Source organism: Salmo salar, chromosome 23 (genome assembly GCF_965601325.2).
Source record: "Salmo salar chromosome 23, fSalSal1, whole genome shotgun sequence".
NCBI classification, from domain to species: domain Eukaryota; kingdom Metazoa; phylum Chordata; class Actinopteri; order Salmoniformes; family Salmonidae; genus Salmo; species Salmo salar.
Window position 1 is genome coordinate 27,614,428 of NC_138313.1, and position 27,209 is coordinate 27,641,636.

Here is a 27,209-nt window from a genome sequence, read left to right on the forward strand (position 1 = left end):
GATGCACTGCCTTTGACCGTTGTGCCAATTGGGAGCCTATTTTCTGACATCACTAACAGGAATATAAACAACATTTGAGAGAAATAAGCTTTTTGTGTGTCTGGAACATTTCTGGGATATATTATTTCAGCCCATGAAACATGGGACCAACACTTTACATGTTGCTTTTATATTTTTCTTCAAATGAAATGACATTAGGTGCACTTGATTTATCTCATCTGTTGCGCCGGGTAGGTGGAGTAAAACATTTTTTTTTACTCATTCTACTGCATTAGTGCAACCTCCGCTCGCCACTCGGGGCGCTTGCGGGCAATATCATGTGTGCGTAATCTGTCGACGACTATTGGGCGTGAGTCAAAGAAACGCGTGGTCAGCTGGCATTGGCTGAAAACGATTTGTCCTATGCTTTTTTTCAATGAATTCGATTGGTTAGAAGTTGTTACGCTTTCTCTCGAGCTGCCTGCTATCCAATGAATACCAGACATCTGTTCTGAACGGAGAGAAGCGCTTCAGCTGCATATAGCGGCATTTTAAGCTTCTCAGTTCAGCTTTTTAACAATATAACGTGTTACTAGCCATAGCTATTTGTACTGCTACATGCAGTGTATATGTAATTAATTGTATTTATATATAGCTAATTGTATTTACAATTTTCGAGGGTGTCTATTTATCAAGCTGAAATGACAACCATGTTGATTCTTTTGATGACCGTATTGGTCGCATCAATTTTTGGCGAGTCCTCCGTTTATTTCCGAGAAGAATTTGAAGATGGGGGTAAGTTATGCATAAATACTAAACGTATACATTTTCTTTAATTGTTTTTCGACATTTTAAATGTGACTAGACAACATTTTATGTGTTGGATGAGTCGCAAACACAACTTCATAGCCTGCTCACTTTATGCAAAATCAACTTGACATGCTCAATGTCATTCACATTAAGATGACATGTTCTGATTTAGTGATTACTCATCCAAAATACCGTCAATGGGTTGCAGGTACTGCCCCCTATAATTTTCCCAGAACAACTACTTAGCTGCTTAGCCCTTGCCAAGTGACTCTGCCCTCAGTGCTCAGGTGACTTACTCCTGATTTTGTATGACCATTTTGCAGATGCATGGAAAAGCCGATGGGTGGAATCCAAACACAGGTCGGACTATGGGAAGTTTGTTCATACTGCTGGGAAATTCTATGGTGATGTAGAGAGAAGCAAAGGTGAGATGAGATCAAAGGTGCCTCTGTCTTACATCCATTTTAGGATCCAGCAAAAAGGTCTAGTGCATCTAGCTGTTTCTCAATAGGTCATTTGAGCTGAGTTGCTCTTGGGTTGACTTGAGCTTTTGTTTAGTATTTCTTATACGTTTAAAACAATTCAGGCCTTCAAACCAGCCAGGATGCTCGCTTTTACTCTGCATCCTCCCGCTTTGAGTCCATCAGCAACAAAGACCAGACACTGGTAATCCAGTTCACTGTGAAACATGAACAGAACATTGACTGTGGTGGAGGCTACATCAAGCTGTTCCCAGCTGATCTCAACCAGGAGGAAATGCATGGAGATTCCACATACAACATCATGTTTGGTGAGTCTACGTTATGCTATTTGTAAGTGGAAACATTGGAGATTAGTCTACGTATATGTAATGGTGGAATGGACCATTTGTCACATTCTATATTGAGAGTCCCCTAGGTATTATTATCAGTTGCCTGTACTTTATACCACATGCTATTGGCTGTGTGAAGCTAAGTTCCTGTGGTTGTTTGGTCTGTCTTAGGTCCTGACATCTGTGGTCCAGGTACTAAGAAAGTTCATGTGATCTTCAACTACAAAGGCAAGAATCACTTGATCAACAAAGACATAAGATGCAAGGTGAGAGAAGCACTGTTGTAGTTATGCTATATTTTCTATTCAATGCTAGCAGTTGTATTCGTCTTCTATCAGCTTCACCATCTGTTATCTGAAGTAACACTTCTGCTGTTCCACCTTTTTTCTCAGTGAGAAGTTAAGTGTTGGACTTACATTTATTATTTTGTTGGAGTTTCTGAATGTGTTTTGTGGCTAAATCTGCCACCTTTATTAACAGTTATGCTTGTTTTCCCTAGGATGATGAATATACCCACCTGTACACACTGATAGTCAATCCGGATAACACCTACGAGGTGAAAATCGACAACAAGAAAGTTGAGTCTGGAAGCCTAGAGGAGGACTGGGACTTCCTTCCCCTCAAGAAGATAAAGGACCCTGATGCTGAGAAGCCAGACGACTGGGATGAGAAGGAGAACATTGATGATCCTGAAGACAAGAAACCAGAGGTATGTTTTAGAAGATAAACTAAAGAAGGCATCAGAACACAATCTAGGTTTCTGTAGAAAATGCCGATGCAAAGGACATTATTAAGCCACTGTTTTCTTTTAGGATTGGGATGTTGCTGAGAACATCCCTGACCCTGATGCCAAGAAGCCTGATGACTGGGATGATGAGATGGATGGTGAGTGGGAGCCTCCCATGGTCACGAACCCGGACTATAAGGTAAGCCTCCATGGTCGTTTGAAGTGATGGCCACAAGAATCAGGTGTGCTCGTACTACACTAGGCGAGATGTCCTCTTGCCATTTTGATTAAGCTGTTTCTAGTTACTTGGTGTGAATTTAAAACATTTTTGCATAGGGAACTAACCACTTTCTGACATTGTTTTTCTCAGGGGGAGTGGAAACCCAAACAGATTGACAATCCTGCCTACAAGGGGAAATGGGTGCACCCTGAAATTGACAACCCAGAATACACTGCTGACCCTGAAATCTACCAATATGCCAGCATTGGGGTGATTGGATTGGATTTGTGGCAGGTAAAGTGACTGACTCTGATCCTTGACTAATATGTGACGCTGTATGATTAACTTTTACTATTCTTTTGAGACAGTTTTGTTTTGAGAATGTAAAATTGATATTTCTTACCGTTCTTTGAGTCTTAACCAATTACTTTTTCATTATTTTACAGGTGAAGTCAGGCACTATTTTTGACAATTTCCTCATCACCAATGACCCAAAACTTGCGGAAGAAGTGGGGAACGAGACATGGGGTGCAACAAAGGTTAGTCGATGGTGTCTTGTTATTAACCACCATTTCCTGTTATTAGATTGACATGTCATAATGTAGCTTTTCTAAAAGGGGATGTGTGCAGTATCTCCTATCCTGTTAATAACTGGGCTTTTTTTTTCTGTCTACACAGGACCCTGAAAAGAAGATGAAGGACCGTCTGGAAGAGGAGGAGAGAAAGAAACGTGAGGCAGAAGAGGTGAATAAAAAGGAGGAAGATGAAGATGAAGATGAAGATAAAGAGGAGAGGGATGAGGAAGAAGACTATGATGATGAGGAGGAGGAAGAGGAAGAAGAAACAGACTCTAAACTCAAGGATGAGTTATAAACTCAAACAGGAACTTCTGAAAAGGAACCCTGTCGACTATGAGCCATTGGCGCAAGGCTGGAGATTGGACTTTATTGGACGTTCTGTTCGTCATTGAAGCTGGCCATTTATGTTTTGGTGGGAAGCTATTGTTTTAATTACATGACAAGGGAATGGGTGCAAACTGACTAAGTACATTCATTATTTTGTCTGTTTCTATGTGCAATGGGAGTTCAGAATTGTCAAGGTTGGAGATGTTAGAAAGATTTTATCTTTAAATTTGAGATGAACATTTTCTGGCACTGATGTTATGCCAGCAATTGTTTTTGAGAAGTGAAATGTAAACAAAGCTCTACTGCTAACCCTACATTGTTTTCTTACTTAAGGATATTGACTATCTACAATTTCTTGACTAATCTTTACAGCAAATAGTGTTTTGTTGGTCTTAATAATTGGACACATTTTTGTGCCTGTACCCGAAAGGGGTGTGTGTGGCATTAAGATGGCATCTCTCTTGTGTATTGGATATGAAGTGAAAGTCTAATGCTTTTCATTTTCTGCATATGATTTTCAACATAGTGCTGAGCGATGTTGACTTGTTCGGTTTTCAAACAACTAAGAGACTGACATGAATTCAAATTTTTTTTTTTTCTCAATGTGCCCATTGGAAAAACTTCAAAGATAAATCTGATCCTGCCTGCACAGTGCGATGTAGTAGGGAGTTGTAGTTCCCAACATTCTACTACTTAGTTTAAATCATTTTTTTTTTTTTTTTTTTTAACTACAATTGACCCATTGCGGATCTACTTGGCCGGTCTGTTTCTTCTACGCCTGCTACGGAAGAGGCAGAAGAATGCGAGATCGTGAGGGGATCTAGAGAGCAGCTGTTGCTTTGCGATGTGTCTTTACCTGACAATACATGTTCGTTATAAAAGTATGTCTTTACTTTGAACTACATTTTTTTTTTTTTTTATGTTGTTTAGTTGGCATATGCAGCAGCTATGTAGACATGAGGGAAAAAGTCAAATAAAACATATGTACACAACTGAAATATTGTAACGTGAAATTATGGTTAAGTGATAAGCAGTAACGAACAGTCACTACCATCATTATACTGGTATTAATTGTTTCATTCTGTTACAGCATTCAACACAAATAATCGAAATAGAAAACTATGGTTATTGTTTAATAATCAACCCTGAACCGACCTCAAAAAGCACGAATCGTTCAGCACTATTTCAGCATAAAGGTGTGCTTGATTTAGGGTAACTACTCATTTTTCACGAATGGAACTGCTCAAGCTCACTCAGGCTACCGTAAATCAAATTTTATAAAAATAATCAGATTGCATGGATAAAGCCGTTCAGATATTCTAAAACACTAAGCAGGAGGGAGTGATGCCAGTCCATTGATATGTTTATTTTGGGGGCAATGTCAATTTATGTTGTGTTTTTACCCCTTTGGTTTTTAATGCCAACGTTTCTGCACTGCTGTACCCTCGATACTTGTCCCAAGCTGATTGGATCTTGATCCTTTTGTAAAACATATTTTGTACTGGGGAGGATATGGATGGATGATATTTTGATTGTGCAGGAAAGAAATTATGATACACAGATTACTGTCCAATAATAAAACATAAAGGAAGTGCGTGTGACTCAATTATTGTTGCTTTTTCACAAGCCTCATTATTTATTGTATACTGCTCCCCAATTGATTGTGTGTGTCGCGTAATTTGAGGCGGGTAAATTGATATTGTAGAATAGATCATTTGGCGAATTTCACTTCACGGGTGGATAGTTTTGCAGCGTTGCAGGCAGCCATTCTTTGACCGGAATTAATTCGTTCATCTCATTCACATCAGCAGGCGCACTGCTGCAGTGCCATCTGACGTAGCTGAGTGAACAACCCATTCCAGTACAATAACTCCAGCTCCAGGTTTTAAAGCCACCTCGAATCTATCGCAACCATACAGTGATCGCACCGCAGAATGAAGTAGTTAGTGGGAATAGAAACATTATGGCTGACAGTCTCTCTCTGACTCAGGTAACCATGTATTTTAACTCGAAACTAACGGTGATTAGTGTGTAGGTGCCATGTTGTGCCAATTTATTTGAGGACTGTTGGTGGATTTGGACATATTAAAACGGGTGTGCCCCGCGGTCTCTTTAATTCTTTGGAAGTTCTCCCCAAGTTAGCTAGCTATGCCTGGGAAAAGTTTTGCCCCTCTTGGGGACTGCTAAGTAAGGGCGTAGTTAGCTAGCTAGGCTAACAGTAGCTACTTGTGTAGTGTCAATTTTGGAATGGTTGGATAAGTAGTTAGCTATAACTTTTGTGTACAGTAAAGTAGTTATTTTCTTTTGATTATATTAACTTCATTGCTTTACTTTGCTGCATCTTGAAGTAAAGGTAACGTTACTGTCGATAAGAAGAAAAAAAAGTGCATTTGCTGTTCCCGATGTCTTGTTCGACTGTCAAAATTGCTTTGCAATAGCAACGTTAGCTAGCGTAGCTAATTATACCAGTTTACCCTCACAGTACTATGCTGTGTGAATCAGTCTGCTAGTTTAACAAAGCTAGCTAGTCTGTTAGCAACATGTAACGTTAGTTGGCTAGCTAGCTGCAACCCACTTTAACTACTCGCTGGATTAGTTAACGTTATTGTATTAGGTAGGGGATTTAACGTCCGCGTTATGTAGTTAACTAGTTATCCAGTTGTAATAGTTTGTATTGCCAGTGAAAAATGTTAAATTAACTTTGTTAGCTTGCTGTCATCACAGCTAGCTAGTGAAAAGAGGAACTAGCCGTCCGATATGCCTCAGCATATAGGATAGGTTGTATGGCTTATACATTTTGAGTGTGGAAATGATTTGCCAGTGTTGTTTTATTGCTATTGACTAAACTAGTACGTTTGGCTAACATTCAGACTATGGTCAAGGACTGTCATCTGATGATATTGTTATTCTCAGCTAGCTACATATTTTGACTGAATCATGCTTGCTTTAGCTATACATGTTACTAACGTTAGCTATCTAATTATGCAATGATTAATGTCTTTGTCTTATAGACTGTACAATTTCTCACTATTTGCAGTGGCATGTTCTTTACCTAGGCTAAGCTATAACGTTAGCTGTCCAAAATATAGAAGACTAAACTACACTACATGTGGAGTTTAGTCAGCTAGCCAAAATACTGGGGCTTTTAGCTACAGTTTGTGCCAGCTTTTTTTTAAACGCCTGCTACGTATGGTTACTTGACAGCAGGGCTGTGCATTGGAAGTTAAAGGATTGGACAATAAAGTACTTTAGACACACCAGCACAGTATAGTATCTGTTTCAGATTTGTGAAGGGAATGATTGGGAGTGTACACTGCTGTGCAATTAGTTACACAAAGACTTGTGTTTGGGCTGCCAACAGTTCCAGGCACAATTGTTTGCAAAAGAAAATGGGGAGGGCGGGGAAAAATAAATAGTGAATAATGATCAGATTATGAATTGACTAAGTTATAGGCAATTAAAACAGCTTTTCAATGAGCTAGCTCCTATATATTTTATAAAGCATAATCAGCATATGCTATTGTAAATTTGCACTTTGTTCAAATTTCACATTAGCATTTTGTAAAAATACAAAGGAGAAGGTCACGTCCAATATTTAGCCTATTCACAGAGAAAGCTCTTACTGGTAGACCACTCCTATTGTGGATGCACCATCAGGAGCCACAGGAAGTGAATGTCAGGAAGTCCAGCTCATGTTTCTTTTTCCAGAAACCAGCAGAATATACCCCCCACCCATCCCTTTATTACATTACTTGAGACATTTGTACTTGAACACAAAAGAAGATGCTATAGTGCCTGTCTTTCATATTATACTAGGCAGATAACTGTCTCTTCCCGATCTGATTGTATACATACGCTAGGCTTTTTGTTTTATTCATTGTGTAAAATATGTGCTAGTGTAGGCTACTTCCTTTAGCCTGTTGGTTGGACTAAGCTTTCTACTTTTCAAACAACTTGGTTTCCAGAGGCACACACAGTACTGAAATATACATTGCTAGCCTGTAGATGTATTAGCCTAAATGGCATTCAAACACTGTCTTGGTATTTCATGAAAGAGAACTGGAGAAGAAGCACTGATTTAATAACTATTAAGATGCACATGATGCAAAATGCTCAGAGTAAACATATTGATTTCCTGAAAAGTAAATGGGCCTATTCCCACCTGTAATGTATTAGTCTTGATTTTTGGCAGCTGCCATGGCAATGGACTACAGCCTGGACCAGAAATCAAACAACCTTTAGCAAGTTGGTCTACTGTGAGTGTACTGTGTTCTAGACAGTGGTCTGGTCATTTAACTAGCTGATGCTTGCACAGACAGAGATTTAGGCTTAGCTTTATTTAATATTTTTCTATTCATAAGTCTTATCCTATGCTTTCTACCTTTTGCAGTTTGGTTGATGTTGGCAGTTTTTTTTTATGATCAGAAAATGTATGTAGTGTTTTTTTATGTTTTATGTCTCTCCACAGCTCTCAAGTGGAAATCCTGTCTATGAAAAATACTATCAACAGGTAAGGTGTCATTTCAAGGGGTCTTTTTATGATATGTTATTGAGAAAAGCCTATGGGGGATTCCACGATTGTCCTAATGCAGGTAGTACCTAGGTTTATAAGCTGAGTAAAAGAGAAGCTATCCTTTCGATGGTCTGTCAGGGCTGTTCAGATTAGGGCTCCAGATAGAATTGGAAATGCTGTGCCGCATTAGCTAGCAACTGCAGAGTTGCACTGAACATGTCTCCAGGCTTTTCTCCACTCTGTGATTTCCTCTGTGCAAGAGGAAGCTTCTTTATGAATTAATTATAACTCTTTGCTAACCCTGTCAGTGCAGGCTCAAAGACGACTACGTGAAATGGTTAGACACTGCAATGGGAAAATGTGATGGATTAAGGCCTCCCATGATCTCAAAATATTAGCCTATACTCAAGCGTTCCTGTTTGTTCAATGGAATGTAATCTTATTTGGTGCCAAATCATCACAAATTGGTTGGAGATCTGGTGCTTTTACTGGCTAGTTCTTCTTTCTAGTGTTGACTTGTTTTGCCCGGTGGTGTAGGTTGACCCGTCTGGTAGTGGACAGGTGGCAGCTGCTGATGCAGCCTTGTTCCTGAAGAGATCAGGTCTAGCAGACCTTGTCCTGGGCAAGGTAAGATAAGAGGAGACACAGCTCATGGCCAGACACCAAGCTATGGAACTTAACCATTATACTAGTTTGTGGGAATCTCTGTGTGACTGATGTATTTAAAATGTTTTCTTAGATCTGGGATTTGGCAGATTCAGAACGCAAGGGGTGCCTTAACAAACAGGTAGGCCAATTTTTAGGTAGTAGATTTCCAATGTCTTGTTAGAAGTATTAAAAGATTCCTTGACTGTAGTAAGGTTCATGACAATACACTTCTGGCGGGTGGGAGCGTTGAGCCAGTAACCGAAAGGTTGCTGGATCGAATCCCCGAGCTCACAAGGTAAAAATCCCACTGTTTCTTGGGAGCAAACAATGTCGATTAAGGCAGCCCCTCTGATTCAGAGGGGTTGGGTTAAATGCGGAAGACGCATTTCAGTTGAATGCATTCAGTTGTCCAACTGAATAGTTATCCCCCTTTCCCTTCTTGTCTCTGCTCCCATCAGCAATTCTTCATTGCTCTCCGGTTGGTGGCCTGTGCCCAAAATGGACTGGAGGTGGCACTCAAGAGTCTAAATTTGGCAGTTTCTCTCCCAAAGTTTGTGAGTACAATCATCGCTGACGCCAAGACGAAAACCTGTCAACTTTAGCATGCTGACAACTTTCTACCGCATTTTCTTTATATCTGAAAGGTGTTGCCGGTAACAAAGCCTGTACTTTAATTTCCGCCAACTGAGATTGTCATGATTGCGGTATTATGTTTCAAAGTCTTGCCAATGCCTCGGTATTAAACATTGCCTTTCATCTTACCGGCTTTTGCACTCATTAAATCTTGAACATTCTATTATTGTCCGACATCAAACTTGTCCTCGTTAATCACAAAGCTTCACAGAAATGCTTTTAATGCATTTTTTTCTCTCAATTTAAGTGTGTGTGTATATACAGTACCAGTCGAAAGTTTGGACACATACTCATTCAAGGGTTTGTCTTTATTTTTACTATTTTCTACATTGTAGAATAATAGTGAAGACATCAAAACTATGAACCAAAAATTGTTAAACAAATCAAAATATATTTTCAAATAGCCACCCTTTGCCGTGATGACAGCTTTTCACTCTTGGCATTCTCTCAACCAGCTTTATGAGGTAGTCACCTGGAATGCATTTCAATTATTTTTTTTTATTTAATTTTTATTTCACCTTTATTTAACCAGGTAGGCTAGTTGAGAACAAGTTCTCATTTGCAACTGTGACCTGGCCAAGATAAAGCAAAGCATTTCAACACATACAATAACAGAGTTACACATGGAATAAACAAACATACAACAATAATACAGTAGAAAAATCTATATACAGCATGTGCAAATGAGGTAGGAGAAGAGAGGTAAGGCAATAAATAGGCCATGGTGGTGAAGTAATTACAATATAGCAATTAGACACTGGAATGGTAGAATGTGCAGAAGATGAATGTGCAAGTAGAGATACTTGGGTGCAAAGGAGCAAGATGAATAAATACAGTATGGGGATGAGGTAGATTGGATGGGCTATTTACAGATGAGCTATGTACCGGTGCAGTGATCTGTGAGCTGCTCTGACAGCTGGTGCTTAAAGCTAGTGAGGGAGGTAAGAGTCAACAGCTTTAGTGATTTTTGCAGTTCGTTCCAGTCATTGGCAGCAGAGAACTGGAAGGAAAGGCGGCCAAGGAGGAATTGGCTTTGGGGGTGACCAGTGAGATATGACAAAACGGATGGCACTGTGATAGACTGCATCCAATTTGTTAAGTAGAGTGTTGGAGGCTGTTTTGTAAATGACATCGCCGAAGTCGAGGATCGGTAGGATGGTCAGTTTTACAAGGGTATGTTTGGCAGCATGAGTGAAGGATGCTTTGTTGCGAAATAGGAAGCCGATTCTTGTCCCACCTACTCAACAGCCAGTGTAATCCCGTGGCGCGATATTCAAATACCTCAAAAATGCAAAAACTTCAATTTTTCAAACATATGACTATTTTACACCATTTTAAAGACAAGACTCTCATTAATCTAACCACACTGTCCGATTTCAAAAAGGCTTTACAACGAAAGAAAAACATTAGATTTTGTCAGCAGAGTACCCAGCCAGAAATAATCAGACACCCATTTTTCAAGCTAGCATATAATGTCACATAAACCCAAACCACAGCTAAATGCAGCACTAACCTTTGATGATCTTCATCAGATGACAACCCTAGGACATTGTTATACAATACATGCATGTTTTGTTCAATCAAGTTCATATTTATATCAAAAACCAGCTTTTTACATTAGCATGTGACTAGCATTCCGACCGAACACTGCCGGTGAATTTACTAAATTACTCACGATAAACGTTCACAAAAACATAACAATTATTTTAAGAATTATAGATACAGAACTCCTCTATGCACTCGATATGTCCGATTTTAAAATAGCTTTTCCGTGAAAGCACATTTTGCAATATTCTCAGTAGATAGCCCGGCATCACAGGGCTAGCTATTTAGACACCCAGCAAGTTTAGCACTCACCAAAGTCAGATTTACTATAAGAAAAATTTTATTACCTTTGCTGTTCTTCGTCAGAATGCACTTCCAGGACTTCTACTTCAATAACAAATGTTGGTTTGGTCCCAAATAATCCATTGTTATATCCAAATAGCGGTGTTTTGTTCATGCGTTCAAGACACTATGCGAAAGGGTAAATAAGGGTGACGAGCATGGCGCATTTCGTGACAAAAAAATTCTAAATATTCCATTACCGTACTTCGAAGCATGTCAACCGCTGTTTAAAATCCATTTTTATGCCATTTTTCTCATAAAAAAGCGATAATATTCCGACCGGGAATCTGCATTTAGGTAAACAGACGAAAGAAAATAAAGCATGGGGTCGACTCGGGCACGCGCCTAAGCCCATAGTACTCTGATCGGCCACTTGCCAAAAGCGATAATGTGTTTCAGCCTGGGCCTGCCTCGATATCATTCAGCTTTTTCCTGGGCTCTGAGAGCCTATGGGAGCCGTAGGAAGTGTCACGTTACAGCAAAGATCCTCAGTCTTCAATAAAAAGAGCCAAGATGAACAACAACTTGTCAGACAGGCCACTTCCTGTTCAGAATCTTCTCAGGTTTTTGCCTGCCATATGAGTTCTGTTATACTCACAGACACCATTCAAACAGTTTTAGAAACTTTAGGGTGTTTTCTATCCAAAGCCAATAATTATATGCATATTCTAGTTACTGGGCAGGAGTAGTAACCAGATTAAATCGGGTACGTTTTTTATCCGGCCGTGTCAATACTGCCCCCTAGCCCTAACAGGTTAATGTTGGATTGGAGATGCTTAATGTGAGTCTGGAAGCATAGTTTACAGTCTAACCAGACACCTTGGTATTTGTAGTTGTCCACATATTCTAAGTCAGAACTGTCCAGAGTAGTGATGCTGGGCAGGTGCAGGCAGCGATCGGTTGAAGAGCATGCATTTAGTTTTACTTGCATTTAAGAGCAGTTGGAGGCCACGGAAGGAGAGTTGTATGGCATTGAAGCTCATCTGGAGGTTAGTTAACACAGTGTCCAAAGAAGGGCCAGGAGTATTTAGAATGGTGTCGTCTGTGTAGAGGTGGATCAGAGAATCACCAGCAGCAAGAGCGACATCATTGATATATACAGAGAAGAGAGTCGGCCCAATAATTGAACCCTGTGGCACCCCCATAGAGACTGCCAGAGGTCCGGACAACAGGACCCCCGATTTGACACACTGAACTCTATCAGAGAAGTAGTTGGTGAACCAGGCGAGGCAATCATTTTAGAAACCAAGGCTGTTGAGTCTGCCAATAAGAATGTTGTGATTGACAGAGTCGAAAGGCATAACCAGGTCGACGAATACGGCTGCACAGTAATGTCTCTTATCAATGACTGTTATGATATCGTTTAGGACCTTGAGCGTGGCTGAGGTGCCCCTATTATCAGCTCTGAAACCAGATTGCATAGCGGAGAAGGTAGGGTGGGATTTCGAAATGGTTGGTGATATGTTTTGTTAACTTGGCTTTTGAAGACCTTAGAAGGGCAGGGTAGAATAGATATAGGTCTGTAGCAGTTTGGGTCTAGTGTCTCTCCCTTTGAAGAGGGGGATGACTGCGGCAGCTTTCCAATCTATGGGAATCTCAGACGATACGAAAGAGAGGTTGAACAGGCTAGTAATAGGGGTTGCAACAATTTCGGCAGATAATTTTAGAAAGAGAGGGTCCAGATTGTCTAGCCCGGCTGATTTGTAGGGGTCCAGATTTTGCAGCTCTTTCAGAACATCAGCTATCTGGATTTGGGTGAAGGAGAAGTGGGGGAGGTTTGGGCGAGTTGCTGTGGGAAGCGCAAGGCTGTTGACCAGGGTAGGGGTAGCCAGGTGGAATGCATGGCCAGCCGTAGAAAAATGCTTATTGAAATTCTCCATTATAGTGGATTTATCGGTGGTAACAGGTGTGCATTGTTAATTTGTGGAATTTCTTTGAGCCAATCAGTTGTGACAGTTTAGGGTTGGGAAACAGAAGATAGCCTTATTTGGTAAAAGACCAAGTCCATATTATGGCAGTAACAGCTCAAACGAAGAGAAACGACAGTCCATCATTACTTTATGACATGAAGGTCAGTCAATCTGGAAAATTTCAAGAACTTTTCAAGTTTCTTCAAGTGCATGAGGACCACCACAGGAAAGGAAGACCCAGAGTATCCTCTGCAGAGGATAAGTTCATTAGTTACCAGCCTCAAAAATTGCAGCTCAGATAAATGCTTCAGAGTTCAAGTAACAGACACATCTCAACATCAGCTGTTCAGAGGAGACTGTGTGAATCAGGCCTTCATGGTTGAATTGTGGCAAAGAATCCACTGCTAAAGGACACCAATAAGAAGAGACTTGCTTGGGCCAAGAAAGACGAGCAATGGACATTAGACAGGTGGAAATCTGTCCTTTGGTCTGATTAGTCAAAATGAGAGATTTTTGGTTCCAACCGCCGTGTCTTTGTGACGCAGAGTAGGTGTACGGAGGATATCCGCATTTGTGGTTCCCACCATGAAGCATGGAGGAGGAAGTGTGATGGTGTGGGGATGCTTTGCTGGTGACACAAGGGCTATTTGACCAAGAAGGAGAGTGATGGAGTGCTGCATCAGATGACCTGGCCTCCACAATCACCCGACCTCAACCCAATTGAGATGGTTTGGGATGAGTTGGACCGCGGAGTGACGGAAAAGCTGCCAATAAGTTGCCAGCATATGTGGGAACTCTTTCAAGACTGTTGGAAAAGCATTCCAGATAAAGCTGGTTGAGAGAATGCCAAGAGTGTGCAAAGCTGTTATCAAGGCAAAGGGTGGCGACTTTGAAGAATCTCAAATATAACATATTTTAATTTAACACTTTTCTTTTGGTTACTGCATTATTCCTTATGTGTTATTTCATAGTTGTGATGTCTTCCCTATTATTCTACAATATAAAAGTAAAGAAAAATCCTTGAATGAGTAGGTGTGTCCAAACTTTTGACTGGTACTGTATACTGAACAAAAATATAACCGCAACATGTAAAGTGTTGGTCCCATGTTTCATGACCTGAAATAAAATATCCTTGAAATGTTCCAAATGCTCAAAAAGCTTATTTATCAAATGTTGTGCACAAATTTGTTTACATCCCTGTTAGTGAGCATTTCTCCTTTGCCAAGATAATCCATCCACCTGACAGGTGTGGCATATCAAGAAACTGATTAAACAGCATGATCATTACGACAGGTGAACCTTGTGCTGGGAACGAACATATGAAAATGTATGCACTCACTACTGTAAGTCACTCTGGATAAGAGCGTCTGCTAAATGACTAAAATGCGACGACAAAAGGATACTTTAAAATGTGCAGTTTTGTCACAACACAATGCCACAGATGTCTCAAGTTGAGGGAGCGCGCAATTGGCATGCTGACTGCAAGAATGTCCACCAGAGCTGTTGCCAGAGAATTGAATGTTCATTTTCTTACCATAAGCCACCTCCAACGTCGTTTTAGAGTATTTGGCAGTACGTCCAACCGGCATCAGCACCGCAGACGACATGTAACCATGCCAGCCCAGGACCTCCATATCTGACTTCTTCACCTGTGGGATCGTCTGAGACCAGCCATCCGGACAGCTGATGAAACTGGGTTTGCACAACCAAAGAATTTCTGCACAAACTGTCTCGGGGAGTTATCCTTACTATAACATTTGTTGGCTGTGATCAGGTCATGGGAATGTAAATGTAGTGTCTCTTTAATAAACCAAATAATGTACAATTGATTTAATTTGCATGGCACAGCCATGTACCCTATAGGCTGCACAGACCAGTAACATAATTAAACTCAAAATATGCTATTCTATTATTTTGAAAATAAATGTTCGCAGTCTTAATGTTTCTTAACCTGCCTAAACAAATTCCTAATGGAGTGTGTGTGTGTGTGTGTGTGTGTGTGGTGTGTGTTATTACTCATCACTTATATATTCATCAAAATAGACACCCACCCACATAGGCACACCCCTACTCCCACTCATCATCAGTGGCACCATGCGCATGGGATGTTTAAAAGGCATATATATTTTAGTAATTTAGTAGAATGCTGGCAAGAATGTTGTAAAAATGGGACTGTTTTGAAAGGGGATCATGTAAACATTGCCAGGTTTTTTTTATTTTTTATTTTTAATATTTTTTATATATCTTTTACATTTCTTTTAACAATCCTGTCTCCCCCTTAAACAAATGTTTGTTTTAGAAGCCAATTTTACACGTTTATGTGCTTTGAGCTGAAAAGGGAACCTTTGTTGATGATGCAACTTTTCTCCTCAGCATGACACAAGCAGCCCACTTCCACCTGGGGGAGTGTCCATTGACGGCCCATGGGTGGTCAAGGTGAGGCGAACTTATTACCATTTCTTTAAATGTAGCCTGGTCATTTTGTCCTGATCCCTTTATAATGAAAGCAGAAGCAAAGAGCATGAAGGGAGGACACATTTATTTGAATGTTTACTTCATTCAAATCCATTTTTCAAAGCCATGTAAGGGGAGTTCTCAACTTTGCAAAGTCCACCTGATTCATTTTATCTGAAGTAGAAATTGCTTCAATCATGCACCTATATCGTGTCTCTATCTTTCCAGACGGAAGAGAAGCTGAAATTTGATGCCGTCTTCGATAGCCTCTCCCCCGTTAGTGGCATGCTCTCTGGGGAGAAGGTCAAACCAGTGTTGCTGAACTCTAAACTTCCAGTGGACGTACTGGGAAGGGTAAGCAGCATAGCATATCTCCAGGGCTCATAATGAATTAGTTTTGATGGTCGTCAGAGTAAATGCATATGCCCAATTGCCCACTGGAGGGTGGTCTTGTGTTTTTAAACATAGCCGCTGCTTTTTAAAGGCTTGACTGTGTTGTAATTTGTGACAACATTGATCTGCTTTAAGTCCACGACTGGTCTATTTTAGCGACTAGATACATATTATTTTTTTGACTTATTGCTGAATGGACTGAATTCCCTAAATGTTGCAGGTGTGGGAACTGAGTGACCTAGACAGAGATGGTATGCTTGACCGAGATGAGTTTGCTGTGGTAAGGAATAGATTTATCATTAAAGTGGAAAGATATGAGGAAATTCATGCAGGAGAGATGTAGCCTAACTGCCAACTTAGTTAAAAAAAATAAAATAATAATATGTACACTGCCCTTGTGCCCATTTTCTGGATAGCCTTCTCCAGCTTTTATTTATATTTCATCAATAATTGTTTGCACTCATGTACGCTTGGCTTCAAGGCCTTCTTGCTTTCTATCAAGGATCCTGTATCTCAAGATGGAGGGCTTTTTGTTTCAGGGTTGTGCTATATTTGAAGTTCTCACATTTTAATGAACGCATGCACTTATGTAATGGCCAGATGCTTGCTGTCAAATCTTTAGTATGTGCAAGGAGGAAATGTGGACTCCGCTGTAAGATTTAGTGTGTGCTTCTCGAATAAAATAAGTTGTTTGTAAATATTGGACTTCCCTGATCTTATATTGAAATTACATGATAGGCAGATTTATCGATGTGTCTGTTCTCCTTTATTAGGCCATGTACCTTGTCTACAGAGCTCTGGAGGGGGAGCCCGTGCCCATGTCTCTACCTGCTCCTCTAGTGCCCCCCTCCAAGAGGAAAAATCCCCCTGTCTCTGTACCCCCAGTGATGCCCCTTTTACCCTCGCCCCCTTCCGTCAAAGAGAGCCGCTCCTCCCTTTCAGGGTCCAAAACCCTGCCCTCCAAACCAGCCGTGACCCCAGTCACAGTGAGTATAATATTCATCCCCGCATGAAAGTGGGGCGGCAAGACCTAATCCATATCTACATAACCATCCTGTCGCCTCTGTCTCTTTTCAGTGGGCTGTATCTCCTCCAGACAAATCCAAGTATGACGAGGTGTTTGCGAAGACCGATCTTGACATGGATGGGCTGGTGTCTGGGCCTGAAGTCAGAGATATCTTCTTAAAGACTGGCTTGCCCTCTGCCACACTAGCACACATCTGGTATGATTCAGGGAACAATCTCTTAGATAACATGGGGTGCCTGGCTCTCTGCACTTGAATGTACTAATGAAACAAGGACATTGGTCATACAGGGCTGCTTTCTGGACGCAGAGTAAGCCAATTCTTGGACTAAAAAAAAGTTTACTTTTTTCCATTTAGCAGGACTAGGCTTAATGTGGGTCTGTGAAACGGGACCATAGTTTTAGTCAATATTATGCCCATTGCCGGAAGGGTAAATGGATCGTTCTGTTGTGTGATGTGGTCATCTGTGTTCCACAGGGAGCTCTGTGACATTGGGGACATGGGGAAGCTAACCAGGGAACAGTTTGCACTAGCGCTGCATCTAATTAACCAGAAACTGACCACGGGTGTGGACCCACCCCAGAACCTCTCTGCTGAAATGATCCCTCCCTCTGACAGACTGAGCCTAGCAACCAAGCAGGTAACTCATTCCTATCATCCTGTACCATCTAATGCCCTCTTAAACATCCAATAATCACAAACTGTGAATATCCTGTTTGAATCGTGTGCATTTCTCTATAAAAGGACTAGGAGTTGTGTATTTTGATGAATAGGCTACTTGATGGTGACGCAAATTTGAAAACTTCTATTTCCTGACGTTTTACTAATCGTTTCCTTCCCTTCTCCTGTGGTGTGTGGGTTTTTGTTTTCTAGCTTGCTGCTGTGTCTCTCTCTGACCCTGTCTGTGTATGCTGTCTCTTTGCTTTCTTCCTCATGAGTCATGCATTGTACACAAGGTGGGATCTCCCTCTAGCTGGGGACTCTACTGAGTGTTAGCTTCACTGTGTCTCCCCCTTAGCTCCTGGCAGTGTCACCCACCCATGTACCCACCTCCTAATATTCCCTACCTACCCTTTTGTTTTTCTCCTAGTTCAATTAGTAATTTTAGTGCCCTCCTTATCCATATGTGTTTGCATGTAGATGTGCCTTCAGTGTTCATGCATTTCTTAAAAATATCCCATCTTGTATGGGTCATTTTGGGATTCTGTCATGTTCAGTAAAATGGGTTTGATTTTAAATGGCGACCTTAAATTAGTTGGAGGCTCATATTTACATTATTCAACATCGTGTTTGCCATTCTGTCGATTTAATGTTTAGATGTTGTGTATATGTTGTAGTGTAGTACAGTATGGTCAGTGAAGCACGTGAATGTAAACAAATCGTTTGCTTTGAATGATTTCTCCCCACCAGAGCAACGCAGCAAATCTGGCAGCAGACTTTTCTGCCATCAAGGAACTGGACTCACTCAGCAATGAGATTGTTGACCTACAAAGGTGAGTGTCAATCATCAGAGTTGCAGGGCTCTATGCTGACCAGGGCTCTACGCACGTGGCTGCCTAAGTTGTAAAATGTAGGTGCACGCACAGTGTTGAAGCACAATGAAAAATATTTGAGGTAATAAAGCTGGAATCCTACATTTTTTTTCTTCTAGGTCCACTGGTGCTCCTAAATAAAATTTGAGGTCGCACAGCAAAATATTTAGTCTCATATTAGAGTCAAATAGTCTCACTGTTGTTGTATTAGTCCATGTACCAAGTGTATTTGGGAGATGGGTTAGTTCCGGCTTTTTGTTTGGGAAGAGTTTGTTAGCGTGTTGGAGCATATAACTACCCCTCGGAAGTAGGGCTCGCTTTGTCTCAACTAGAGGTCGACCGATTATGATTTTTCAACGCCGATACCAATTATTGGCGGACCGAAACAAGCCGATACAGATTAATAGGCCGCTTTTAAACATTTATTTATTTGTAATAATGACAATTACAACAATACTGAATGAACACTTATTTTAACTTAATATAATACATCAATAAAATAAATGTAGCCTCAAATAAATAATGAAACATGTTCAATTTGGTTTAAATAATGCAAAAACAAAGTGTTGGAGAAGAAAGTAAAAGTGCCATATGTGCCATGTAAGAAAGCTAACGTTAAGTTCCTTGCTCAGAACATGAGAACATATGAAAGCTGGTGGTTCCTTTTATCAGTCTTCAATATTCCCAGGTAAGATGTTTTAGGTTGTAGTTATTTTAGGAATTATAGGACTATTTCTCTCTATACAATTTGTATTTCATATACCTTTGACTATTGGATGTTCTTATAGGCACTTTAGTATTGCCAGTGTAACAGTATAGCTTCCGTCCCTCTCCTCGCTCCTACCTGGGCTCGAACCAGGAACACATCGACAACAGCCACCCTCGAAGCACCGTTACCCATGCAGAGCAAGGGGAACAACTACTCCAAGTCTCAGAGCGAATGACGTTTGAAACGCTATTAGCGCACACCCCGCTAACTAGCTAGCCATTTCACATCGGTTACACCAGCCTAATCTTGGGAGTTGACAGGCTTGAAGTCATAAACAGCGCAATGTATTCCGAAGAGCTGCTGACAAAACGCAGTAAAGTGCTGTTTTGAATGAATGCTTACGAGCCTGCTGCTGCCTACCATCGCTCAGTCAGACTGCTCTATCAAATCATTGACTTAATTATAACATAACACAGAAACACAAGCCTTAGGTCATTAATATGGTAGAATCCGGAAACTATCACGTTTATTCTTTCAGTGAAATACGGAACCGTTCCGTATTTTATCTAACGGGTGTCATCCATAAGTCTAAATATTCCTGTCACATCGCACAACCTACAATGTTATTTCATAGTTACGTAAAATTCTGGCAAATTAGTTCGCATCGAGCCAGGCGGCCCAAACTGTTGCATATACCCTGACTCTGCGTGCAATGAACGGAAGAGAAGTGACAATTTCACCTGGTTAATATTGCCTGCTAACCTGGATTTCTTTTAGCTAAATATGCAGGTTTAAAAATAAATACTTCTGTGTATTGATTTTAAGAAAGGCATTGATGTTTATGGTTAGGTACAGTCGTGCAACGATTGTGCTTTTTTCGCAAATGCGCTTTTGTTAAATCATCCCCCGTTTGGCGAAGTTGGCTGTCTTTGTTAGGAAGAAATAGTCTTCACACAGTTCGCAACAAGCCAGGCGGCCCGAACTGCTGCATATACCCTGACTCTGTTTGCAAGAGAAGTGACACATTTTCCCTAGTTAAAAGAAATTCATGTTAGCAGGCAATATTAACTAAATATGCAGGTTTAAAAATACATACTTGTGTATTGATTTTAAGAAAGACATTGATGTTTATGGTTAGGTACAAGTCGGAGCAAAGACGGTCCTTTTTCGCGAATGCGCACCACATCGATTATGTGCAACGCAGGACAGGCTAGATAAACTAGTAATATCATCAACCATGTGTAGTTAACTAGTGATTATGGTTGATTTGTTTTTTATAAGATAAGTTTAATGCTAGCTAGCAACTTACCTTGGTTTCTTACTGCATTCGCGTAACAGGCAGGCTCCTTGTGGAGTGCAGCGTAAAGCAGGTGGTTAGAGCGTTGGACTAGTTAACCATGAGGTTGCATCCCCAAGCTGACAAGGTAAAAATCTGTCGTTCTGCCCCATTAATCGGCCATTCCGATTAATCTGTCGACCTCTAGTCTCAACACATTGGACTATTTCAGGGAATATATACAGTACAGTTGTAATGGTGTCAGTGGAATCTTGTTTAAAGACACCCACACGTGTTCCCATTGAAGTGTGTTTTGCTGTTTGATGCCAGAGCAGATGGAGGGAGCTGGGAGGCTGAATAAGGAAGGAGAGAAGAGGAGTGAGGGAGGGAGCCTTTTAGCAGGGTCTCCAGAGGTTCTGTCTCGTTCGCTCGCTCGCTCTGTCTCGTTCGCTCGCTCGCTCTGTCTCGTTCGCTCGCTCGCTCTGTCTCGCTCTGTCTCGCTCGCTCGCTCGCTCTGTCTCGCTCGCTCGCTCGCTCTGTCTCGCTCGCTCGCTCGCTCGCTCGCTCGCTCGCTCTCTCGCTCGCTCGCTCTGTCTCGCTCTGTCTCGCTCGCTCGCTCTGTCTCGCTCGCTCTCTCGCTCTGTCTCGCTCGCTCGCTCTGTCTCGCTCTGTCTCGCTCGCTCGCTCTGTCTCGCTCGCTCGCTCTCTCGCTCTGTCTCGCTCGCTCTCTCGCTCTGTCTCGCTCGCTCTCTCGCTCTGTCTCGCTCGCTCTCTCGCTCTGTCTCGCTCGCTCGCTCTGTCTCGCTCTGGCTCGCTCGCTCTGTCTCGCTCGCTCGCTCTGTCTCGCTCGCTCTGTCTCGCTCGCTCTGTCTGTCTCGCTCGCTCTGTCTGTCTCGCTCGCTCTGTCTGTCTCGCTCGCTCTGTCTGTCTCGCTCGCTCTGTCTGTCTCGCTCGCTCTGTCTGTCTCGCTCGCTCTGTCTGTCTCGCTCGCTCTGTCTGGCTCGCTCGCTCTGTCTCGCTCGCTCTGTCTCGCTCGCTCTGTCTCGCTCTGGCTCGTTCGCTCGCTCGCTCGCTCTGTCTCGTTCGCTCGCTCGCTCGCTCTGTCTCGTTCGCTCGCTCGCTCTGTCTCGTTCGCTCGCTCTGTCTCGTTCGCTCGCTCGCTCTGTCTCGTTCGCTCGCTCGCTCTGTCTCGTTCGCTCGCTCTGTCTCGTTCGCTCGCTCGCTCTGTCTCGCTCGCTCTGGCTGGCTGGCTGGCTTGTTCTCTGGCTGGCTGGCTGGCTGGCTCGTTCTCTGGCTGGCTGGCTGGCTGGCTCGTTCTCTGGCTGGCTGGCTGGCTGGCTCGTTCTCTGGCTGGCTGGCTGGCTGGCTCGTTCTCTGGCTGGCTGGCTCGTTCTCTGGCTGGCTGGCTGGCTCGTTCTCTGGCTGGCTGGCTGGCTCGTTCTCTGGCTGGCTCGTTGGCTGGCTGGCTCGTTGGCTGGCTGGCTCGCTGGCTCGGCTGGCTGGCTGGCTCGTTGGCTGGCTGGCTGGCTCGCTCTGTGGCTGGCTCGCCTGGTTCGCTCAGCCTGGTTCGCTCACTTGCTCTCTGGTTCGCTCTCTGGTTCGCTCTCTGGTTCGCTCTCTGGTTCGCTCACTTGCTCTCTGGTTCGCTCACTTGCTCTCTGGTTCGCTCACTTGCTCTCTGGTTCGCTCACTTGCTCTCTGGTTCGCTCTCTGGTTCGCTCTCTGGCTGGCTCGCTCTCTGGCTCGCCTGGTTCACTCTGCCTCGTTAGCTCTCTCTGGTTCGCTCTCTCTGGTTCGCTCAGTTCGCTCTCTCTGGTTCGCTCGGTTCGTTCGCTCGGTTCGCTCTCTCTGGTTCGCTCTGTTCGCTCTCTCTGGTTCGCGCTCTCTGGTTCGCGCTCTCTGGTTCGCTCACTTGCTCTCTGGTTCGCTCACTTGCTCTCTGGTTCGCTCTCTGGTTCGCTCTCTGGCTGGCTCACTCGCCTGGTTCGCTCTCTGGCTGGCTCGCTCTCTGGCTCGCCTGGTTCACTCTGCCTCGTTAGCTCTCTCTGGTTCGCTCTCTCTGGTTCGCTCGGTTCGCTCTCTCTGGTTCGCTCGGTTCGTTCGCTCGGTTCGCTCTCTCTGGTTCGCTCTGTTCGCTCTCTCTGGTTCGCGCTCTCTGGTTCGCGCTCTCTGGTTCGCGCTCTCTGGTTCGCGCTCTCTGGTTCGCGCTCTCTGGTTCGCGCTCTCTGGCTCGCCTGGTTCGCTCTCTGGCTCGCCTGGTTTACTCTGCCTCGTTCGCTCACTTGCTCTCTGGTTCGCTCGGTTCGCGCTCTCTGGTTCGCGCTCTGGTTCGCGCGCTCTGGTTCGCGCGCTCTGGTTCGCTCGGTTCGCGCATCTTCTGCTCCCTCTCCTCTACCTTGTCATCTGACCAGGAAAGAGTTGGGAGGGGTGGATGGGAGGATGAACACACAGGGAAATGAACAATGGGAGGTATAGAGCTTCATCCCTCCCCTCTCTTCGCTGAATCACTGACACTTCCTCCAGGCAGCCACACACAGTCCTACCCCTCTCTCGCGCCTCTCATCTGCCAGAACACACCACACGCACACACGCACAGACCCCCCTCTCGCTCAAGGCAGTTGTTGCAGGCGTTGATTGGTCAGTCGGTGTGGTCTGCTACAGTAGGATCAGGATGGTGGTGCAGGGAGTGGAGCTGTCGACTGGGGAAGATTGTAGAGGTGGTGGTGGGGTGGTAGCCTGGCTGGGGGTGCCCTCGGTCTCCGCGGTGATTAAATACTCATGTCTGCTGTGCTGGTCTTCCAGGGAGAAGAGCAATGTGGAACAGGAAATTAAAGAGCAGGAGAAGAGCATCAGAGAAAGGACCAGTGAAGTCCAGGTACAGTGAACGTGCTACGTGCATGCCTCCCCTGAGCGCTCTCACTGCCCTTATATTGTTACACTTCATTTCATCCACTTGATGTCTGTACATTTAGATTTTCTACTGGTTTTATAAATGCATTTTCTCATGTCAAATCAGTCTACTGTTCATCTGCTCTTGTTGAATTTGTTAGAGGTAGCCCTCTTGGTTCGGTTAGGCTATGAAGCTATGGCTGAGCAGCAGAGAAACCAAACACCCTCCCTGAGTCAGAGCTGCCTCCACTGGTTCCATATACATCTATACTGCACCATGTTGACATTTTGATGTTGACGATCTCGATTGCGCAAACTGAACTGTAGCCTCAAGCTGTTTAGTTCTTGCTTCAGTGATACATTTCGACAGAATTACCTCTGTTAATATCAAGCATATGAATTGATTTATTAATATAACCTATTTAGAGGACGTACGTACATTATTTACCATTTATATTGGGCACAAAATAATCTGAAACAGCAAATGCATCCAACAAGTTTGTGGAATCATTGTGTGCTAGGAATATCAGACCAAATGCTGAGCCTTTTGACTACTTCATTATACCTAATAAGTGAAAAATCTGTCAATGTGCCCTTAACCAAGGCACTTAACCCCAATTGCCCCTGTAAATCACTCTGGGTAAGAGCATCTGCTAAATGACAATACGAAATTCGCCCCAATATGGGAGGGACTATGTATAAAAAGAGCTGTAATTCCTAAATAATTCACCCGCTATGGATGAAAATGCTCTCAAATTGAAGCTGGCAGTCTTCTCTTTAACCTCCATAGTCATTGTATCATTTCTAGAAATGTCACTGTCCCTATACTTTGAGCTCACTGTATATTAAATTATACTTTCATACCCTGTAATTTTGGTCTGTCCATATGTTATTTAATGCATTTTTAGGAACATTTCAAGTGTTGTTGAATAAGCCAGTACCATAGCAGAGGGGTATCAGCTGTAAGCCCGAGTCCCGTGTGTGACTATAATCTTGTCTTTATAATCTTCTCTGTCAGGTTTCATTATCCCATCCTCTCAGGTCCTGTTCACTATTGACCCACTCTCTCTGAGAGGACTAAATTAACACTTGTACACCTTTTTATATTGCCACTTCTCGGCCGTACTCGAACCCTAGTGATCACACTATATAGGAATATGGCAATATTACCCTGCATTGAACATTAGTTATTTTCTGCTGTGTATTTATGAAAGGCTGCTCTTCCTCTGGTACTGTAAACCAATGGTGTGGAAGGTTGTCATTAGACCGACTTCACTGTTTCCTTACCCCAGGGTTCCCCTCAGCAATGATTATAGCCAATTAGCCAGCATCAATATATTAATAATGGATGAAAACTCGTCTGTTTTTCAATAGGTATATGAGCAACTGAGATTGGATTATACAGTAAAAATTAAGGCCAATGAGTAGTAATCAGTAACTATTTAACATTTGCACAGTGATCGGGAGTAATTCTCCATGCAGTAAATGTAAAGTAAATCAGTAATGTAATTGCTGAATATGAAGTATTCTAAGCAAATAGGGATCAATAAACTATTTGCTTTTTAATCTTTGGTACTTGAGGCATTCACACTTGAATGATTAGGGGATGAGGGCAGGAGTGCCTCGCCGCTGTGCTGGAGTTGGTCTGATAAATGGCTTCTATTCTGGGCTGTGAGAACTTAGAGTGCAGCAGCTCCTCTGAAGGAACGAGGAAGACGTTCATCCCTCTGAGCCTGTGCTGAGGACCGGCTGATTACAGTTTATACCACACCTTCCTACACACACTTCCTCGATAAACATCATCATGTAGGCATAAACACTAAGTCAACGTGTAATGGTACTGTGGGATAGCTTACATTGATTTTGTTCTGCTGCAGTGGAGCACCTCAAGGCTGAGCTAACTCTTTTTTTTTTTGGTAATCTTTCATTATATTCTGGCAGTCAAAATGGATTGACTCTGACTCCTTTCTTCAGACTCTGCTCAGTCAAACGCTACTCCCTCGAGTGCTTCTGCTCCTTTTCTCACATCTTTCTCTGGATGCTGTGACTTATCCCTGCCCTCCTCAGGACCTGCAGAATCAGGTGCAGAAGGAGAGTGGCGAGCTGCAGCGGCTGCAGTCTCAGCGCCAGGAGGTCCAGGATAATCTGGACGAGCTGGACCAGCAGAAGACCACTCTGGAGGAGCAGCTTCGTCACATCTGCCAGCAGTGCAGCCATGAGAACCAGCTGGTGAGACTACAGAACCTATCAACCAACCACCACGTCACACAGCACCTGGATCACCTTCAGAGAGGATCTAGTCAACAGCAACTGCATTTGTTGGTCAGATTGTCCACCATTTTGTTTGAACTCTTCTCACATCTTGCTTCGCTGTGTGTGTGTGTGTGCGTGTGTGTGTGTGTGTGTGTGTGTGTGTGTGTGTGTGTGTTTAGATCTTGTCACTAGAGGCGGAAAACACGGCGCAGGAGGAGAGGATAGAGGAGTACGAGGAGCAGCTGGTGCAGGCCAGAGAGGAGCTGCTGCGGCTGCAGGGGGAAAGCCAGCAGCTGGAGGAGAAGGTGCAGGCAGCACGGGAGCAGTTCACCCCCTTGCAGGAATCTGTCAAGGACTCCTTCTCTCAGGTATCTCAGGTGAGTCTACTATGACTCTCCACTATTACGGTGGTGGCAAAACGTTCCCCAACCAAAAACCGTGGATTGATGGCAGCATTCGCAAAACTGAACGCGCGAAACACTGCTTTTAATCAGGGCAAAGTGACCGGAAACATGACAGAATACAAACAGTGTAGCTATTCCCTCCGCAAGGCAATCAAACAAGCTAAGCGTCAGTACAGAGACAAAGTGGAGTCGCAATTCAACGGCTCAAACACGAGAGGTATGTGGCAGGGTCTACAGTCAATCACGGACTACAAAAGAAAAATCAGCCCCGTCGCGGATCACGATGCCTTGCTCCCAGACAGACTAAACAACTTTTTTGCTCGCTTTGAGGACAATACAGTGCCACTAACACGGTCCGCTACTAAAACCTGTGGGCTCTCCTTCACTGCAGCCAACGTGAGTAAAACATTTAAACGTGTTAACCCTCGCAAGGCTGCAGGCCCAGACGGCATCCCCGGCCGAGTCCTCAGAGCATGTGCAGACCAGCTGGCTGGTGTGTTTACGGACATATTCAATCAATCCTTATCCCAGTCTGTTGTCCCCACATGCTTCAAGATGGCCACCATTGTTCCTGTTCCCAAGAAAGCTAAGGTAACTGAGCTAAGTGACTACCGCCCTGTAGCACTCACTTCCGTCACCATGAAGTGCTTTGAGAGACTAGTCAAGGACCATATCACCTCCACCCTACCTGACACCCTAGACCCACTTCAATTTGCTTACCGACCCAATAGGTCCACAGACGACGCAATCACCATCACACTGCCCCATCCCATCTGGACAAGAGGAACACCTATGTAAGAATGCTGTTCATCGATTACAGCTCAGCATTTAACACCATAGTACCCTCCAAACTCATCATTAAGCTCGAGACCCCGGGTCTCGACCCCGCCCTGTGCAACTGGGTCCTGGACTTCCTGACGGGCAGCCCCCAGGTGGTGAGGGTAGGTAACAACATCTCCACCCCACTGATCCTCAACACTGGGGCCCCACGAAGGTGCGTTCTCAGCCCTCCTGTACTCCCTGTTCACCCACGACTGTGTGGCCATGCACGCCTCCAACTCAATCATCAAGTTTGCAGACGATACTACAGTGGTAGGCTTGATTACCAACAACGACGTGAGGGCCCTCGGAGTGTGGTGTCAGGAAAATAACCTTGCACTCAACGTCAACAAAACAAAGGAGATGATCGTGGACTTCAGGAAACAGCAGAGGGAGCAGCCCCCTATCTACA

At 43.4% G+C, this 27,209-nt stretch overlaps 2 protein-coding genes across 7 annotated transcripts in view; both read left to right on the forward strand.

The window, feature by feature from the left end:
* The first annotated feature begins 473 nt into the window (after positions 1–473).
* On the forward strand, positions 474–4,032 carry LOC106584323 (calreticulin). The gene is made up of 9 exons (XM_014169468.3): positions 474–774; positions 1,113–1,214; positions 1,376–1,579; positions 1,772–1,866; positions 2,100–2,309; positions 2,413–2,526; positions 2,698–2,841; positions 2,994–3,086; positions 3,226–4,032. Exons 1-9 carry the CDS (start codon positions 681–683, stop codon positions 3,418–3,420), a joined length of 1,251 nt encoding a protein of 416 aa, XP_014024943.1. The 5' UTR covers positions 474–680; the 3' UTR covers positions 3,421–4,032.
* Positions 4,033–5,318: 1,286 nt separating this feature from the next.
* Positions 5,319–27,209, forward strand: part of LOC106584324 (epidermal growth factor receptor substrate 15) — a 41,971-nt gene continuing 20,080 nt past the window's right edge. For 3 of the 6 annotated variants that reach the window (XM_014169469.3, XM_014169470.3, XM_014169473.3), the window contains exons 1-15: positions 5,320–5,442; positions 7,921–7,962; positions 8,503–8,592; positions 8,705–8,752; positions 9,072–9,167; positions 15,417–15,479; positions 15,726–15,851; positions 16,111–16,170; positions 16,664–16,876; positions 16,968–17,113; positions 17,393–17,555; positions 18,326–18,408; positions 23,235–23,307; positions 25,389–25,550; positions 25,754–25,951. In XM_014169469.3, coding sequence (XP_014024944.1) covers positions 5,416–5,442; positions 7,921–7,962; positions 8,503–8,592; positions 8,705–8,752; positions 9,072–9,167; positions 15,417–15,479; positions 15,726–15,851; positions 16,111–16,170; positions 16,664–16,876; positions 16,968–17,113; positions 17,393–17,555; positions 18,326–18,408; positions 23,235–23,307; positions 25,389–25,550; positions 25,754–25,951 — 1,590 coding nt within the window. In that variant the 5' untranslated portion in view covers positions 5,320–5,415. Of the gene's footprint in view, positions 5,443–5,512; positions 5,806–7,920; positions 7,963–8,502; positions 8,593–8,704; positions 8,753–9,071; positions 9,168–15,416; positions 15,480–15,725; positions 15,852–16,110; positions 16,171–16,663; positions 16,877–16,967; positions 17,114–17,392; positions 17,556–18,325; positions 18,409–23,234; positions 23,308–25,388; positions 25,551–25,753; positions 25,952–27,209 lie in introns of those variants that run through there. The other 3 variants (XM_045706249.2, XM_014169471.3, XM_045706250.2) reach the window with 3 other exon arrangements.

What these genes read in the sequence shown, in the direction of transcription:
- LOC106584323 (XM_014169468.3), top strand. Translation starts at nt 681, where the DNA reads ATGACAACCATGTTGATTCTTTTGATGACCGTATTGGTCGCATCAATT. An exon ending in CTGAAGACAAGAAACCAGAG is followed by an intron (nt 2,310 to 2,412) that starts GTATGTTTTAGA and finishes GTTTTCTTTTAG; the next exon opens with GATTGGGATGTTGCTGAGAA. An exon ending in TTGGATTGGATTTGTGGCAG is followed by an intron (nt 2,842 to 2,993) that starts GTAAAGTGACTG and finishes ATTATTTTACAG; the next exon opens with GTGAAGTCAGGCACTATTTT.